General features: G+C 37.0%; 1 protein-coding gene across 13 annotated transcripts in view; it reads right to left on the bottom strand.

The window, feature by feature from the left end:
- Positions 1 to 2,796: 2,796 nt before the first annotated feature.
- Positions 2,797 to 19,033, bottom strand: part of PARD3 (par-3 family cell polarity regulator) — a 451,495-nt gene continuing 435,258 nt past the window's right edge. For all 13 annotated transcript variants that reach the window (XM_061349937.1, XM_061350015.1, XM_061349977.1 and 10 more), the window contains 2 exons: positions 8,354 to 8,481; positions 2,797 to 4,914 (listed from right to left, as the gene is read on the bottom strand). In XM_061349937.1, coding sequence (XP_061205921.1) covers positions 4,524 to 4,914; positions 8,354 to 8,481 — 519 coding nt within the window. In that variant the 3' untranslated portion in view covers positions 2,797 to 4,523. The remainder of the gene's footprint in view (positions 4,915 to 8,353; positions 8,482 to 19,033) is intronic.

The raw sequence follows: 19,033 nt of genomic DNA, 5'->3' as shown, positions 1-19,033 counted from the left end.
AACTCAAGTTTCCAGTCTCAGTTTTTAAAATGTGATTAAAGTGTAAATTACAAAAGATAACACTACTCCCAAGGACAGAAAAATATTAAAATAAGTTTGCAAAGCTAAGAGAGAAATATCAATCACTGGCAAGAAGCAGCCTAGGATCCAAATGAATTGCATGCCATTTAGAGAAACAAACAAATGCAACAGAATTAATCAGCAGATGTAAAAGAGAGTGTGATGCTGATACAAAATAGATGTAGGAGAGGGCATGAAACATTAACCATGTGCGTCAAATCATCGTCTGGTTTCTTCACAGATGGAAAAAGCTCTGAAGAAATGCTACAAGATTTTTGGAAGAGGGTTTCAAGCTGGACATGAATTAAAGACAAATGAATCCAATCTGTGCAGCTTGCTTGTTCGCTCATACGTACATGCGCACACACAAATCCCACTTTCATGAAGTCAGTTCGCCATCCTGGATTTCTGACCCTTGTTCTTCCTTTGCCACATTAGGCATAAACTTTAAACTGAGCCTGGAAGGCCAGGGTGTGGTACCACAACAGAAGCATAAAAAAATAGATGTGTTTTTTTTTTCTGCATTTGCATTCCTGACACATTCTTCATGACTCCTATGAACAAGACCAAGGACTCGGGAGAGAAAGATGTAGAAACAGTCAGGCACAGCAAATAGAATTAGGAAATATTTTGAAAATAGACTTGCAAGCCAGGACACGCAATAGCAAAATTCACTTTAAGTCTCAACAACACAAGTTCAAAGGTTTGAATTATTCAAGAACATCCTGTGTTTAGCCAACACTGCTAATCTGGTGCATCTCTTCTTTGTCTGGCCAAGGTTCCTTCCCTTCCCTTCTCAATATACCCAGCAGAGATAAATGCAATATTACAGACACTCATAAGCAGAGAGAACATGAGCAAAACATCAGCACAGCTATGAAAGGCAGGCCATATATCTACAGTCATATGGGTTCAAATTTTGTTTTCTTGTTCTTCCTGCTGTTTGCCAGGGATTAATGGCAATTGTACTTTCCGACCGTGTTCAGCTGGGCTCTACGCCATTTTTTGCTGTTTTTGATGGCAGAGTTCTCAAAGACATATATTAAACTATCTGGCCCATGTAATAACTCACTGGGGCTACACTTTTGTTTCCAAGGAGGCCCTATAAGAAGAGGGGAAGTAGGTTTTTTTTTAGAAAGGCAGCAGTCTTCTGCATTAGTAACATTAAACTTTCCCATGGAATTTCAATAGCATTAGCAAATTATTTTGCTAAAAACCCAGCAGGCTTTGCAGATTTTTTTGGGGGGATTTCAACAGAGAAAAATATGCATGCTTTACACCCACCCCTTGATTTTGTAAACTCCCTTACAGTCTGCCCTATGACCATTCCTAAATACACTAATGTTACAGAGTTAATCTCATTAATGGCAATGCATTGACAAACAAATTGCTGCAGTAGTGTAGTTGCCTCAATTAACTTTTTAATCTATTCACTCTGCAGAACTAGAGGTCATTTTCTATTAAAATATCTCCCTCCCACTTCCTTATTGCCCTTTGCAACTTATGTGAGTTAATATTATAAATCCTGTCCATGCTATGTCAGGAAGAAGACATGATGACAAAGCCAGAAAAAGACCTTATTCTTTACTAACATAACACAGACATGGCCCAAAGAGAACATCTGTCTTTTTTCATGAATACATCTAATTATGGCAAATTGTTAACACCTTGAAGAGAAGTTTCATAGAAGGGTAAACTTTAACATATGCTATCCTCACACATAAAACATCCCGTACTTCATCCTTTTCCAAACATATGCACTTTTTCCTACAACAATTTATTAAAGACTTCATTTTGAAAAGGACTTCTACCTGCTTTACATTCCTGTGGATGCATTTTTTAGTGCTTGCAATTATTTGCCTGTCCCAACAATTCCATAGAAACACCAAACTATGTAATCTGGGAATGCAGTCCGGAGATGAGATAGCAAGGCCTGCAAAACTGGAAATGCAGTTATTTCTTCACTCACAGCTTGAAGCCACCACAATTTAGGTCTCTTGCAAAACTGTGCCTTTAGGTTATTTGGGCACCAAAAGCTGCCTGTCCACCTAGCAGCTTCTGCTACTCTTCCCCTTGAGTCCCACATTAAAGTCACAGTGAATAATTTGACAATAATATCACCATGGCAACAGCCTGATGTCATGCATATACAGAATTACGATTGACATTCCTGCAGTATCCAACACAAGGGGAAGAGGGAGAAAACCAGACACAGCTCCAATACTAATGGGGGAACCAGTATCACTGGAACCGTAAATATTGCTTCATTCATAAATCTGCTTTCTCCTGCTTTTCACCATGTCAACATTCCTGTGAAGGCCTCCCATCAAAGCCCAAAACACATGCTCAGTGCAGAGGGGGCTTCTTCACAATGTGCCTAGATTTGGCCAGAGGACAGTGGGTGCCCTCCTGACAGTATTTTCTTCAGGGAGAGGACTCCACTACAACATGAAAGATTTTTGTCACAGAGGTTAGTCTTAGGAATGTACCTTTTAAATGTCACACGTATAGCCTAAAATAACAGAAGACATTAAACTGAGTAGTTTTTCCCCTCTGAGGATAGTCTTCAGGCTTTCAGCTGGGCTGTAAATCATTTTCTTTTGCTGATGTTTATCAGCACATACAGAAAGACACACGCAAACCATTAGGAATAGGGTAAAATAACGTCTGTTAAATATTTTTAAACTCAATGTCTGCAGAGTTCTCGTAAGGGTATACAAGCAACACCAAGGCAAGAATGGAAACAGCCTTTTATTCTAAATTTCATATGTACAAGGAAAGCCGTTTTACACAGCTTTGTAAATTCTGCATAAAAGAGCTATTGTCATCCAATGTCACTGTGCTTATACTAATAACAACTTTTAAACATGGAGTACATTATTAACAACAAAAACATTAACAAACAGGCATAAAAGACACAGATATGTGTGCTGATATTTCACATATATTCTAGAAACAAGTTGGCGCAAAAATAAAATGTGCCAGTAAAAAAAAAAAATAGGCATTATTTAAAATTACACAATACATGATTTTCTTTCTTGCTTTCTTTCCTTTTTGTACATGATATGCTGAGATCCATTCTCAAGCCTTTTCACATCAGGATTTGCAGGCACTTCAGCAACCCAGCTATATTTTTTACAATACATGAACTTCAGACCAACAAACATAAAAAAACAGCTGCTGCAAAAGAAATTCTCAAATCCCATATGCACATTCAAATGTTACTCACTCCTAGAGCAATCTTTTTTGCTTTAGTAATTTTTGGATACTGACATGTTTTCAGGATGATGTGTAACAGTTTGTCTCCACTTCTCTCTCATTCATATACTTACAGGTTTATTTTTAATGTAGCATCATGATTCAACAATACAGTATATGGAAGCATAAGACAATTGTCTACAAAGCTTCACAAGAAGAAATTGTAAAAAGAAGGAATTGTTTTATTTTCACTTTTTTTGATCCAAATAAAATGTTTGATTTCTTCTGCTCTTGCTTCAAGCTATCTCCAAATTTTGCCCAAAGACAACTGTGCATCAGATGACCGCGGGACGATACCCTCCCTAGCTCTCTTCTTGGACACAAGTGTCATAAGACAAAATTAATTCAGAAGTAAAGCAAAACAGAGCTCAGTTGTATGTTTGTTCGTAATTTCCCATCTTCAATAAAATAGCAAAATATACTAATCAAGGGCTTGGCTGTGACTGTATAAAAAGTCTCTCTCCAGTTATTTCATTTGTAACGGATTGTATATTAAGATTATAAGGCAATTGTAACAGGATTCTCAGGATAACGGAAAGCTTAATATTGTTTTCCTCATGAGTCAGGATAAAGGCTTTTTTTAATAAGCTCAGAGTGGGGAGAGAGAGAAAAAGAGTGCATATGTGCGTAATAGGAAAAAGATAGTTTTTCAGCATATAGACACTTAAATATTGATCAATAAAGGCTGGTAATGACTCCACCATAAAACATCTTAGAACTGCAACTGCAATCCAGAGTAGAGCTAAGCTTCCTCCACCCAAGAGTGATATGTAACCCTCCTCCTGACCCAAGAGAAATAAAAAAGAACATGTCAATGCTTCCTTCAACCTCAAATTCATTAATTTTATGCCACAAAGCTGCATGTTGGTGTAATAAGTCACCGCAAAATAAAACACATTACAACAAATCCTAGTAATAAGCCATCGACAACTACTGACTGGGCTATGGGACTCGGTACGCAGGGGCAGCATTGCTTACTTCCACTTTGATTGTCAAATGATGGAACATCCTTCCATGAATTCAACACTTGAGATAGAACGGCAAAGACATAAGGCCCACCAATGCTTTGCCTGTATTTTTAAAGGCACTGAAACAGACAACAGATATATTCCTTAGTACCATCAGTTTAAAAAGTTTTCAAAATATAAGTCTTTGTATGAAAATGTTCCTTATTGCATGGTAAGTTGATCTTCATTTTCTTCACCTCAAGAATAAAATGGTCTTCCCTTTTCTGGTGTTTGCAATCTGTTCAGCCTTGCTACCTGAGATGGTGAAGGCGGTACATCTTGCCTAAAAGGACCTTTAGGAGGTGTATAATTAGGGTCCTGAATTTTCTTATAAGAGTCATAGTTGCTAGGCCCTTCAGAAGTTTTTTTTTTCAGTTGTTGCTCTTTCCGCCTCTGCTCCTGACGGAGCAGTTCTTGTGTTTCTAGCATTACCCTGGCATTGAAGCCATGTCCCCCCATATAGCCATTCCTCGATCCCTGGTAGCTGGAATATCTGGGATTTTCCTTTGCAGTCTGGAATCCTTCTCCAGGGGAATAGCTCTGCTCCCAGGAGTCTTGAGATACAGAACTGGCATTTTTTCTGCTTTGCCTGGAAAGAAAAATAGAAGATGTTTTTAAGACAAATGTTCTGGTTCCACTTCTACTGTTACTAAAAACAATTCCTGGAAAGAAGGGTGCTTCCGCAGTGCCATCAGGTTTCACCCAGCTATAGCATTCTCCAGAAGTCATGTTCTCTTCTGCTGCAAAGAGGCATCAGAGGCATCTTGCCTCTTTTGTTAGAACATTTCCTATAGAGTTGAACTGTATTTCTGTGCCTTTCCAGGAGGAATATGTCATGAAAACCCATCCAGTGCTACAACCACAATCATATTCTCAAGAAAAGTGCTACAGTTCATTTGCAGACTAGGAAAGACCTAAGACGTTGTGCTTCTTAAGAAACCAGGTAACAGCCAACACTTGTAAAGTCACTCATGAAAGATTTGAATCTGGACTCACACTTGATTAAAAATGCAACAGGCAGATCTTGTTCTAACACTGCACAAGACAGAAGATAAAGCTCATTATTGATAGGTAGTTTACACAGATGAGAGTTTCTTCCTCCCATTTCCAGAACTAAATTTTGTTCTATCAGGACTGTTTCCCAGTTTACTATAGTTTTCATGAAAGAAAAGGCAGAGATAACCTTTTTTGCTCATTTTTTTTTTGGCTCCAAGGGGGTAGACAAATAAATCAAATATATATAGGAATTACAAATTCTTATCTCTTTTCACAATAAACCATCACATTATTTTAAAGACAGATTAGGGTTTTGAAATAGCTTTAATTTACTATCAAGCTTCTAGATGCTTTTATGAATTTAAAATAGATTGGTGATGATAAAGCAAAACAATTTTGTGCAGCAGCAAAAGAGATACCCACTTTGAGATTAAAATTAGTGTATGAGAATCAGGCAGTAAAACAGAATATATTGTGACATTAATCAATGAGAAATTCATTTAGTTTTTTGTATGTGGCTTGGTTTCTCATGTCAACACACATGACTCAATGTGGCCTCATCCAATGAATATGAAATGAAGACATAGGAGATCCAGAGAATATTTCTACCATTAGTAAAAACAAGAAGTCACCTTATGTTTTTGCAATCTTCCTTCCACACATGTAATTTGAAAATGACCACATCCACCTTATTTCATAATAGATTCCGAGACCTCTGGATGAAAATTGTTATTCAGGACAAATGTAAATTATTACAGCATAAATTATAACATAATGTAAGTTCTTATGCAAATTTTTAAAGCTGGTCTTGATATTTGCATATCCAACTTCGCCAAGGAAAAAATGTTTCTGTGCCATGTTTTATCACTCCCTGGAACAAGAGCAAATTGAACGAACCTCTGTAGGCTACGAAACTGTCAGGTTTCTGATCTAGAGCAAGATAAGTCTTAAGTGCTAGAAAATTAACTTGGAGTTAAACATTGCTTTTACAGTTTCACATGGGACAAGAGGATGACTAGCTGAACTGATTTAATTTTCTGACTGTTTTCTCGTACTTGCTCAGAATTAGTTGGCCCGCTTTCCCTGTCTTTCTGGGAAGATCCTTTAAAACTGACTCAAGAGTTTATTTGCCTTCACTACTAATGATTTGAATTTACAAAGGGGAAAAAAGGAGGATCCTAGAGACTATACAAGATGAAAAGCAACAAAGCTCAAGAATGAACCCAGTGTAGAAACTTTAATCATTACAAAGCCACAGTTGCAACATTAAGCTTGGGACCTAAGTTTCAGAGTAACAGTAAGATGTTTTTTAAAGATAAGTCACAGTGTCACAGTTTGTAAAGCTAGATAATGGGTTGTCCCAGCTTGTTATAGGAGTATCATAGTATTTACAGCACTCAACTTTAGCCCAAGGTCCTGAAATTCATTCCTCTCTCAGCACAGCTCAAACACACAGAGTGCTTAAAGTCATCAAATTATCATTAATTACTCAGTAACATGCAGTGCTAGCTTGCTATAATTTCTCGTGTTGAAAACTGCACTGAAGGAAGTTCTCAGTCTAAACAAGCATTTCTATGACCCAAAGCATTATTTTACAAATTTCTTGTAAATTAATTTTCTCGTTAGAGTTCTTAATTTCTGCCACTGGAACTGTATTCAACTATCTTCCAACTCCTCCATGCTACAAGTGATTGAGCAGAACAGGGTAACCGAGTTTTAAGAATCATAGTTTTAAAACTAAAAATACCCTCCCCAGCTTAAAAGAGACATATTAGCATCTGTGCTCTTCCACCCAATCTGTGCATTGCTGGAACTAGCAAAACCTAAAGAGAATTTCTCCAGAAACACAATACAGCATTAATAGGTGTGGTCACTTTAGGAGGAAGGTAGAGATAAGAAGCAAAGGGAATACAAAAGATCTTCAGAATGACTAAGGAACAATCTAAGAAAACACATTAACTTTACATTTTCCTTTCCCACCTTTCAAATTTAACAGAAAGATTTTACACCAAAAGGTGCTATAGCATGTAAAAATCTGAGAGATATCTTTTACTTTCAAAGATGTTGGTAGGATAAGAGTTCATGCTTAGAAAACTTTGATTATGAAGCTTCTATTTGCTTCCCCAGAAAAAAGGGAGTTATGGTATGCTTGTTAAAACACATTGTCATAAAATTTTTTTATATACCATTTCCACATGGGACACAAAAAATAACAAGACCTTGTTGGAAAGGAATTTGACATTAACTTCTGGTGTTAAGGGCTCTTCATTCAACCATTGCCACTGATATTTGAAAATAAAAACAGTATTTGCACAGTGCTTGACTATGATAATTAATTTACAATACTAGTTGAGCTAAATTTTAATAATTCTTAAAGCTAAATATCAAGTAAATACCAATTTTTCTCAAACAGCAAATCTAAGATTTAAAAAAAATACGAATTTGTTTAGATGAAAAGTATATTATTTTTCAGCATTTCTTTGCTAATGACTCAGTAATTTGGAAGAAATATATATATGGGAAACTTGAAGGTCCTTGATTTTGGAGTTTCTCAGTTCTGTATTCTTTTGTTTGAGGTCTTGAGAATTTTTTTTTTCCTTTTAATATTCACTCTGTATTAGCATCACAAAGATAGAATTTCTATCCAGTAAAGAATTAGGCAGCAGAAAAAAAAAAATTGTCTGACATGTCAAAAAGGGACAACCCATGTCATGCTGTTTTCTAATTGCAGAAAATTAAACTGGATTGTGTGTCACAAAGAATAGCTTTGTTTCAGTGTCTCAGTTCTGTTGGGTGCTCAGTTCTGCTGGGTGCTGAAATCCCACTGGAATCAGCTCTGAAGTAATCCTCCTAAAGTAAACAGCTGCCACATGCTCTCACTTAAGAAATTTTATGCCGCTTCCACACCAAACACATTCCACCTTATATCAATGCCAAACAAAAGTGTCTGCACTAAGTACAACATTTTCCTTCCACAAATGAAATTAGCTCTAGGGTTATATATATTGAATAGATTCAGACAGTTACCATACCTGGGTAATGAGCTGTACTGCCGCTGAGCTTGCTGGAAACTCTCCCTTTCTTCTTGCCGCTGCCGCTGCATTTGAACCTCTACTGATACTGAGTGTCTGCCACTCTGTGAGTACGTCTTGGTGCTTGGCTACAAAATGAAAATGAAAAAGTCTTCAGCAAAGTAGAAAAATACCCACAAAAGAGCTACCATTTAAGTTGTTATTGTACACATATGGTTACATTTGTTTCAACATGTGGTTCAAGTAGCTTTTTCACACTAATTAGGCTAAATTTTGACCCATAACAGTGTCCTGGGCTGTCATACCATTTCTGAGATATATCAAGAAAATATTGGTCCAGAATGGATTATGGATTATGGTATAACACTGAAATTTAAACTAAATTGGTGGAACAGGTCTTCAGACACTGTAAATTAGCCTAGCTATGGTAATACTAAGTTTTACCCCAATAAGGATTTGAGGGAGGATGGAGCACACCAGCTCTTCCAAACCTCACCACTATGATCAATCGACGCTCTCTCTTAGTGAAGCCATCCTATTTTGCTGTTGGTCCAGACATGCACCTATTGCTTTCCCGAGAGATAGGGGAACATTTTCTGGTTCAACATGATCAAGTAGATAGATTTAGCAAGTCTCTTGTGGAGACTGGGGAATCCTGTATCTCTGAGAAGGATTTTAGATAACATTTTAATGAGATGACAATTTGAAAATTTGAGGCCAACACTAAAAGCAAGTGAAAATGGATGGCCTTTCTGGGAATAGACAGCATTAGTTATCAGGATCTGAAAGAATGGCTTCATTCAAACTTTGGATTATGAAAAAGTTTTGCTTCTGTAGAGAGAGCACTTTTCACTTTACATTACTACTATCTTCAGATTTTGTGATTTCAAATTCCAAATAAGGTGCTAAAGAAGTCATAGAAATGTTATGGGTTTTTCTTGCTTTAATAATTTCGTTTCACCTAACAAAGAAATAGAGCATTATTTTATCTATCTCCTTAAAATTACCAGTTCTATTCAAAACATGTAAGCCACTCGGAGGTTAGGGAGCATAACCACTTATGTGAGCCTGGAACTGAAACAGCTTGTCTCTGACTCGCTTTTTTTAAAGCATTTTCAGCTTTTCATTTGTACCTTCCCTCAAAACAAACATCTCTTGTTTTAACCATTGTAATTTCTGCATCAGAAAGATATCATAATGGCTCATGAATATCTGCAAGATAAAAGGCTTTGCAAAAGCTTCATAAAATGAAGTCAAATTTTAGAAACTAGAAAGTTGCCATTTGTGACATAAACTTCTCCTTTGTCACACTATACAATAAATTGCCTGCAGGTAGCCAGAAACACAACAAATTTGAAACAGATGTACAACATTTAGAAAGTTCATTTTTGATAAAAATAAACTTCTGACAGGGCATAAGTCTTGGCTCAGAATTTAACAGATACAATTCAGTGACAACTGCCTTTCCTATTATGAAAAGATTATTGTGCAAAAGAATCAGAACGGGAAAGCATAAACTATGAGTAATGGAGAACTTATTGAAGAGAATCCTTAGTACAACATTGATGTCTAGTTCAGAATAGATTTATTCTGTAAAAACCTCAGTAAAACAGTAGTTCTAACAAAAAATGCTTTAGGAATGGTGTGATGAAGCAATACGTTGAGAAAACAGAATCGTGTGTCAGCCTCATGAGAAATTTTCTTTGAGATGAATAAGCTGTACATATGTATGTCCAAACCAACAACCCCCATGGAGATTTCCTACTGTATTAAATGAGGGCAACACATACAGAGCAGTGTTTCAGTTATTGCATATGTCAACATTTCTAACTTTCTTGACTTTATTGAGAGTCATCTGACATTTGGTATTTTATTGAAGAGCTCAGCTTATGGAAGCAAGTGATTACCTAAAAATCACAAGATTTACTTGTGAATTCTCTCCAGTGTGGTTATAAGCAGTTTACAGAGAACCATAGGGAAACTCAGAAGTTTCCATCTCAACTTCTCCATAGGGAATGAAAAAGTTTAAACTAAGATTTTAGAGAAAATCTCCTCATTTCATGGGTTCTAATTTAACAATGTTGGAAAGCTTGCAGCTACATTGTGTCATATGTGAGACGGTAGTTTTCACAGATAAGACATGAAATCAGAATTGCTTCTCTTTATTTGAAAACACAGATTTGACTTTTTCTTTATTTCACTGTAAATATAACATATTAAAGAATTTTACAGTACAGGGAATGGTGAAATTACCAAACAAGTGGAGTGGAAATTGAGCTGCTGCTCAATTTAGGTTTTTAGAAAACACTAAAGTACATCATCTAGAAATGCAAGTACATGCGCACAGATGTGCACAGAGCTGAAGCTGCCACAAAAGCCTTTGCTAAAGTGACAGAGCTTTCAAAGCCCTAATGGACTATGAATGGACTGAGATCAAAATGTAGCTTCAGAGATTTATTTATTTTTTTTTTTATGCACAAAGGAACCAGTGGTTAAATAGAGGCAGGGGCTATCACGCCTGTCTGGCCACTGTAGGGCATGCCCAGAATAACTGGACCTGAGGAGTCAGGTCTGGATTCTCTGCAGGTCACAAAGCATTTAATCTAATGGACAGCATTTATAATTTGATGGGTCTAAAAGCAAATATCTAAAATCCATTGTCTGATTTTCTGAAGGTATGAGTACCTGTACGCCCTGTTAAACTAAATGGATTTGCAATACTTAACTAATCTGAAAAGGATACTTATTTAGAGTCCTGTCTGCATGTTGTTCAAATCTACAGTAACTCGTCCATGTAATCAAATCTGCTATCTGATTTCAAGCATCCAAAAAATATAACAATGAGACATAAATTCCCTATGTTTGTAATCGAATATTCCATATCATAACACATAGGTATATTCATCTTATTAATGAAAAGACCTTTCTTTCAAATCTTTGCATTAAAAACCTCAGTGATACCATAATGAGTTCCCTTGGTATATGGTTATGATTATACAAAGACTTAAAGTCTAAATACTGCTTTTTGGATCCTTAACTTGTTCAGAAAAATATAAATCACCATACAGTGATTCGTCTTCTTAGTATGCTTTCAATTAAAGAATCTAAACCAAAAATATTTGTATCATAAGTAACTTTAGTCTTCAAAAGCTAAATGGGTATTTTGTCTCAGTCCCTAAAGTATTCTATTATACATACATATTTATACAAAATATATGCACAAACACACATCTATATAAAAGTATACCCCATTTATGTCAGTGCAAAATGGAGGTAATTAAAAAAAAAGGTGAATTATTTTCACATCTTTCAACAGTAACCAAAGAACATGTATAAGGAATACACATAACAGTAATTTTAACACTGATATCAACACAAGGCTAACTATAATTATAACAATCTGAAATCATCCAACAAACCTGGCAACAGCTCAGTCTTCACAGCACAGATTGATAAGAACTCTGCCCTTGTTTGCAATGAGCTGTATGACAAGCACTGACCTTTTAAATCAGGATGCGGTCAAGGCCACAATAACAACCAAGGCTGCATTATACAAATAAATGTATGTTCATGTCTTCCACAATACATTTAAGTGGCAATGATAGTTATTGTGTTCAGCATTGTTAAACAATACTCAATATGTAAAACTGTGCTTTAAGATATATGAAATTACACAGCTCTTTTCTCAGAGGCATTACTTTAAAACCAGGACTGCAAAGTTAGAAGTTTCTACAGATTTCTCATTTTATGCAAGTAACATTTTTTTTTCAATTCACAGAGAATGTATGCCCAAGTCTCCCATTGCACTCACCATTACCAGCAGTCAAGGGCAGCATATTTTACAGATTAAGGTACCTCCTCTCTTTCCTTGCTACACCAGTGGCTGCCCATGCAGTTTCTTTCCCTGCAGAGTGACATTTCTGCACATGGAGTGTAGCTCTGCATGGTGGCAGCAGGGATCCTCCAGGACTAGCACAGATCAAAGTTGCCACAGAGAATTACAGAGGAGATCATGGGTGTGATCCAGGGCACTGGATTTTCAGGGAGATTCAACCACTTCAGGTGACAGGGGATCCACCACTTGAGGTGACACACCTATCCAACAGCCTACTGGCAAAGGGACAAACTGGGAGTAATGCTTACTCAGAATCATAGAACTCCTTTGTGTTGACAAAGAAGCAGTTAATAGATAGATTAATAAAGCAACAAGTCCCTTAGTATTTTCCCTGTTATTAAAAAGACCATTATTTAATATAAAATAAATATGCTATTTTTTTCCAGATTAAGCTCTGTGTTTAACCAAGGAGTTTCAAGTTCACCTGGAAGTCAGCAGATTCAAGGTCCCCAAAATATCCATGGTTCTTACAGTTCAGCACTAATTAGACATAGATGAGATTAAATGACCTTGCCTGCTTTATGTGTAAATGTACTTGGCACAGATGACAGACAATCCAGTAACTGTGTATATCAAAATTCAGAGTGATAAAAAACATTCAGTGGTTCTGGGACATGTCCTTGAAAACTATTTTTACTTCCATCTTTTTGTTTGTGTTGCTATGGTGAACAGTACATGTAGCAGTATTTCTTTTAAAACTTGTCAACAGGTATGTGTATTAATTCAAACACCATGTAATAAGAAAAATCCCATCCCTTTGTGTATCTTTCTATGGTGCACATGTAGGAAGCTGAATGGTGTGGTATGGGATAAAGATTTCCATTCTGTGTATAGCAGCAGCAGAAAGAAAATCTTCAGCATGGTAGAAACAAATCATTTAGCCCTGAAATTCTGCCTGAGGTATTTACACGCACTGCATGCCTGTGAGCTATAAATTGTTTGTTTACAAACTAAAATTGCTTCATTTCTTTTTAAAATCTTCTATCTTCATTTTCCATTTCATAAAAAAGATTGAAACTAGTGGTGGAAAAAAGTTTTAAATATGAAATTTAGAGTCAGAGTTTAAATCTTGGCAAGAAATTGCTGGTATTTTATGAAATCCTTTGCAGGTTTGACACAGAATGGATATTAACCACACAGCTGAAGAGAAACTACCTGTGCAGAGGCTGCCCTTTTAAACTCTGGTTTCCCCTCTGAAACTATTGGGGTAGGAGAAACAGCAATTTAGGTCCTAAGGTATTCTTTGTCTACTGAAATTCTCCATTAGGTATGACCTAATATCTTGAACAAAATACCCTGAAAGAGACTCTTAAAATGGATTCATAATAGAAAGAATTAATATACTACTTTTCTTTCTTATTAATGGGTTGACTAATTTTACATAATTTACAGCCTGATATAAAATTTAAAATGTTTGTTTTGAATATAGTCTGCTATTAATTTTCCAGGTAAAATTAATATGCTACAGTTGAAGGTACAGCAATAAAAACCACATTTTTGTTTTTCTGAAAGAATTCATTATAGCTTTGAATAGGTCAAGGATGTGAATACAGGGATCACAGAATCATAGAACCATAGAATAGTTAGGGTTGGAAAGGACCTTAAGATCATCAAGTTCCAACCCCCCCTGCCATGGGCAGGGATGCCTCGCTCTAAACCAAAGTCTCTGTCCAACCTGGCCTTGAACACCTCCAGGGATGGAGCATCCATAACTTTCTTGGGCAACCCCTTCCAGTGCCTCACCACCCTCACAGCAAAGAACTTCTTCCTTATATCCAATCTAAACTTTCCCTGTTTAAGTTTTAACCCATTGCCCCTTGTCCTGTCACTACAGTCGCCAATGAAGAGTCCCTCCCCAGCATCCTTATAGGCCCCCTTCAGATACTGGAAGGCTGCTATGAGGTCTCCATGCAGCCTTCTCTTCTCCAGGCTTGAACAGCCCCAACTTTCTCAGCTTATCTTCATACCGGAGGTGCTCCAGTCCCCTGATCATCCTCGTGGCCCTCTTCTAGACTTGTTCTAACAGTTTCATGTCCTTTTTATGTTGAGGACACCAGAACTGCACACAATACTTCAAGTGAGGTCTGATGAGAGCAGAGTAGAGGGGCAGGATCACCCCCTTCAACCTGCTGGTCACGCTCCTTTTGATGCAGCCCAGGATACGGTTGGCTTTCTGGGCTGCAACTGCACACAAGAAGCTGGCTCATGTTCATTTTCTTATCAACCAACACCTCAAAGTCATTCTCTGCAGGGCTGCTCTGAATCTCTTCTCTGCCCAACCTGTAGCTGTGTCTGGGCTTGCTCCGACCCAGGTGTAGGACCTTGCACTTGTCATGGTTAAACTTCATGAGGTTGGTAGTGGCCCATCTCTCAAGCATGTCAAGGTCCCTCTGGATGGCATTACTTCCCTCCAGCGTATCAACCAATAGCTTGGTGCCATCAGCAATCTTGCTGAGAGCGCACTCAATCCCACTGTCCATATCACTGGCAAAGATGTTGAACAAGACTGGTCCCAACACCAGTCCCCGAGGGACACCACTCGTTACTGGTCTCCAACTAGAAACTTAGCCGTTGACCACAACTCTTTGCGTGTGGCCATCCAGCCAGTTCTTTTTATCCACTGAATGGTCCATCTATCAAACTGATGTCTCTCCATTTTACAGACAAGGATGTCATGCGGGATAAGAAACAAGTACTTTAAACAGATTTAAAAAAAATATTTTTTTTTCTTTAAATTGGCCTTCAAGACAAGATCTGCACACCAACAGCTACAGAAACCCACATAGTCTCTATATTTTCTGAGCATTTATCTATCAGGCCATGCCTAAATATGTTATTAAGACTTCTGGGTCTTTCCTCTATGAAAATTGTGCAATGACTTATGTTTCACAAATTTTGTGCATATAAATAAAGCTATACTCAGACAAGTCAGGTAGTAGATTTATTTTGACCCAGTTAGCTTTTCTCTTTAGAAAAACTAAAATCTTTTTGATTCCTAAATATTTAAAGTAGAGTTTCTGGTCCCTCAATTCCTGTTTTCTCCCACCATCCAAATAGGTCCAGAATGTATTTGTGAATTGAATTTGCTGCTTTCCATTTTTAGAGCCGATTATTTTATTAAAGATGAAGAAATGAACCACCAACCTTTGTCCCCCAGCATCTTTGTGGGTCTTTTTGATCATTGGTGTGCTTCTACAAGCAGGACATGTAAGCAGTTGTAATGTTTTCAGTGGATTTAATATGCTCTGTTTTGAAACTGGATTGTTCACTCCCATGACATTTAGGGCTATAATGCTGTGGTTTTGTTATTGAAGGTGGGGATCTGCTAATTAAGATGGGACTAGGCAAAATACCAAGATGTGAAACAAAGTACAATCAAAATCCTCCCAACCCCAGGACTGGTACAAGGAAGGATAAACCTCAGCAGAGCCAATACTACCCTGAAAAGAACAAAACCATAGGCTCAGCTTTGCAACCAAACAGAAGAATCAGCCACACAAGAATCCTTGCATTGGTATAAAATACCATAGCAACAGCAAGGGCCTTAAATATTAACAGACATACTGTGATTCCATGCAATTCTGCATGCCTAGATACACCTTTTTGCAAACTCTGACTGGAATTAACACCAGCAGGATTAAAATGGATTAATAATATTTTAAGTTATTTTTCTTTATTTTTTCTCCCATGTAGCATCAGGCATATAGCATTGCCCTTGAAATCCTCTTGTACCTTTCTGTTTTTTGAAACACTAAACACAAAAAAGCAATGTAAGAGAAAAAAAACATATGAAGCCTGAGAAAGTTATCTTAAAATAAATGCAAAAGCAGCTTCAATAAAGCTTTGAATCAGCTGCAGAACTAGTGGATTTTAGAGATGTTGCAACAGTTATTCAGTTATTAAACCTTAACAGTGTGTCATTCAAATGGCCTTGAGCAGAAATGTTACACTACTTAATACGGTGTCATCTCATTCCATCACTATCACTTCTTGTGCCTGTTAAACTGCATGTGTATGAACACTCATAGGCAGTCAAGTGGTTTGTTTACTGACAGGGCAAACACAGCCAGGCAAAAAAGTCCAGCTGTATCACATTGCTCATGTACAGAGAAAGAGACTTCACCTGATGGGCACAGCCAGAAAAGGATGGGGTCAGGCAGCGGTCCCTCTGCAACAGGTATCGCTCAGAGCAAGCATGATGTAGTGCTCCATGGCATGGAGATCTGTCTGTAACCCATAGAGGAGACTAGAAGTATTTGTCACAAGTATCTGGACTCCTGTGTCACAGGCCATTAATAGCCTGGGATAGATTGGAGTTAGTGATATTCACAGGATCATTCTGATAATATATTAGCAGGTTTCTGAGCTATTGAGCTCCTGTGAATATCCTGAGAGCTGCCAGATTTCCATCAGTATCCATTACTTATACTGCAAAGTTTGTGTTCATTTACACTTCTTTAAAGTAACCAATAGTCCCACATCACATCAGCACTTTGTTCCCTATCCTCCCATCAGCTTGTTAATGAGAAATGCAAACTACTTATCACCTCATAGCATGCACTTCTCTGTGGATGGATTTTTCCTCTCTTTCTATCTAAACCAGGTCAGAGTTGGCTGCTGTCCTGCAGCTCAGACGCCTCTCTGGATGTAAAGCCTTTTGTTTATGTCGGCTGCACAACCCATCTCCCTCAGGTGAAAACACACTTTTCAACAACAGTCCACACACAGGTGCACTTTTCATTGCTGTGGTTTGTAATCAACAGCTAACAGGTGAAGACTGAAAAGACGTTGATAAATGTATCTTAAGTATTTTCCTGCATGCCTATTGTAAACTATTTTTGCATTTTTTTGTGTCACTGGTATTTAATGATACATCTGGATCTGGTTTGAGAGGATATCTTAACAAAGTCCATCATTTTAGACTAATGGGTTAAAGTAATACACACTCCTTAAGAAAGAGGGTTATGGCTCCTTAACACTGAAATGACTGTGAACTGCTGAAATGGATGAGATCATTGTTTTATCCTTTCCAAGCACTGTGATCTCGAAAGGCTGGAGTACATGATGGAAAAAAAAAAGATTCAAATATGCTCCAGGCCAAATTTTTTTTTTTTTTTTAGGTACTTATCTGAAATAAAACATTTGGTCACCTATGTATTTAACAGCAGAGCAGCTTCTACAAAGCAACAATGAGCTTCAGAATTAATATTAATACATTAAGCTGAATTAATCACTTTGAGCTCATTTGCATGATCTGTAGAAGTGGGGTAAACAGAGAGATCCCATTTGTTTGAATAAGAGAAAAAGGAAAGGTCAGTGTTCTGACCCACAATTTAGGAAATTATTCCATTCCTAAGGTAATCTGCCTGTCATCCAAATAATTCCCTCCTCGCCCATTACAAGAAACTATAATAAAAGCCAAGTTGCCTGTCTAAAGTTGCTATGGCATTTAGATATACAAAAATTTGGCCCATGACCTTCAGTAGTTAAGTTCCCAAGTCTTCAAGGGTGCAAGTTTTTCTCATGCATAGTTTTCCCAAGAATGCTGCTTAAATCTCTCAATTTGAAGAACTAAACAGCAGTTGATGTGCCTAATGGAAAGTACTTCCTACACCCAGCCCTCTTTCACCCCCAAACTGCTACACTATAACTGTGATGAGCTATCACACTATCTTCATCACATCAAATCGAAAATATCTAATAATTAAAATATGTATATTTGGGTTTTTTGCTTTTTTTTTTTTTATTCAATATCAGAGAAAGTTAGAGGTTTTCTAACATGGAAAAAGAGAAACCTATATCCTGATACACTATGTTAAACAGTGCTAGGTCATTTAGGGATACATTTACCTTTGTTCTTCTCCATGCTGCATGTCGAAAATACCACAGGTTCAAATTAGTGAGTTTAAAACTGACAAAGACACAAAGACCCAACAGAAATAAAAAAATCTATATCCACCACAATAGGCAAACAAGGATGACATATGTATTATGATGCATATGGTTGTTCACAGTGACACACGGATGCAGTCTTCAGCTATTTCTACCTTGGTCTCATGTGCATCATAATGCTAAGTAGCAATAACCCGTCACCTACACCTGCGTCAGAGGAAGCTGTGAGAGATTCTACTGCTGTCATCATACAGCTCCCTTTTTTTGGGAATGCAAGCCAATTGTTCACTGTCTTTATTGTGGAATTTTAACCAAAATACAATGAAATATTTGTCCCATATTTAAAGGATCCTAATTTAGAATATGTAATCGATTAAAAAGCAACACAGATTCATTCAATCATGTTATACAAGGTAAGCACATGGATTTACATAATTGTATCACTTTGTTAGACCAGATTGAACTGGATTTAAATTATTAATTAGGATGTATACCTTAAGACAGAACTGTCTTGGCTAATACAAGTAGTGAAGGGGTACTATTGTGAAGCATGTTATTATGCATATCTCTCCTTTTTTACTGTGAAAATACATAGCTCTTCCTCTCAAGGAAAAGAACTAATCACAGTGATTTATCTTCAGAGGAAATACGATTTACAAAGAAACATGTTGTCTGTGAATTTTTTATTGTTAGTATGTATTTTACTCTGATTTAAAAAAAAAAAAAAACCAAACAAAAAACAAAACACCCCAAAATATCAGAATAATTAATATTGCCTTTCAGGCAAAAAATTCCAAGTAATAATTCACAGAGTGAAGGGTCCAAACATTGAGGAAATAATGCTAGATGCACAGAGGACAGATGGCTGAAAAAGTTCAAAAATGAAAAAAACC

The sequence above is a fragment of the Neopsephotus bourkii genome, unplaced genomic scaffold, assembly GCF_033783945.1.
Source record: "Neopsephotus bourkii isolate Nb327-2 ecotype Australia unplaced genomic scaffold, CSIRO-AGI_Nbou_v1 NB_53, whole genome shotgun sequence".
NCBI lineage: Eukaryota > Metazoa > Chordata > Aves > Psittaciformes > Psittacidae > Neopsephotus > Neopsephotus bourkii.
This window is presented reverse-complemented; position numbering and strand designations above follow the sequence as displayed.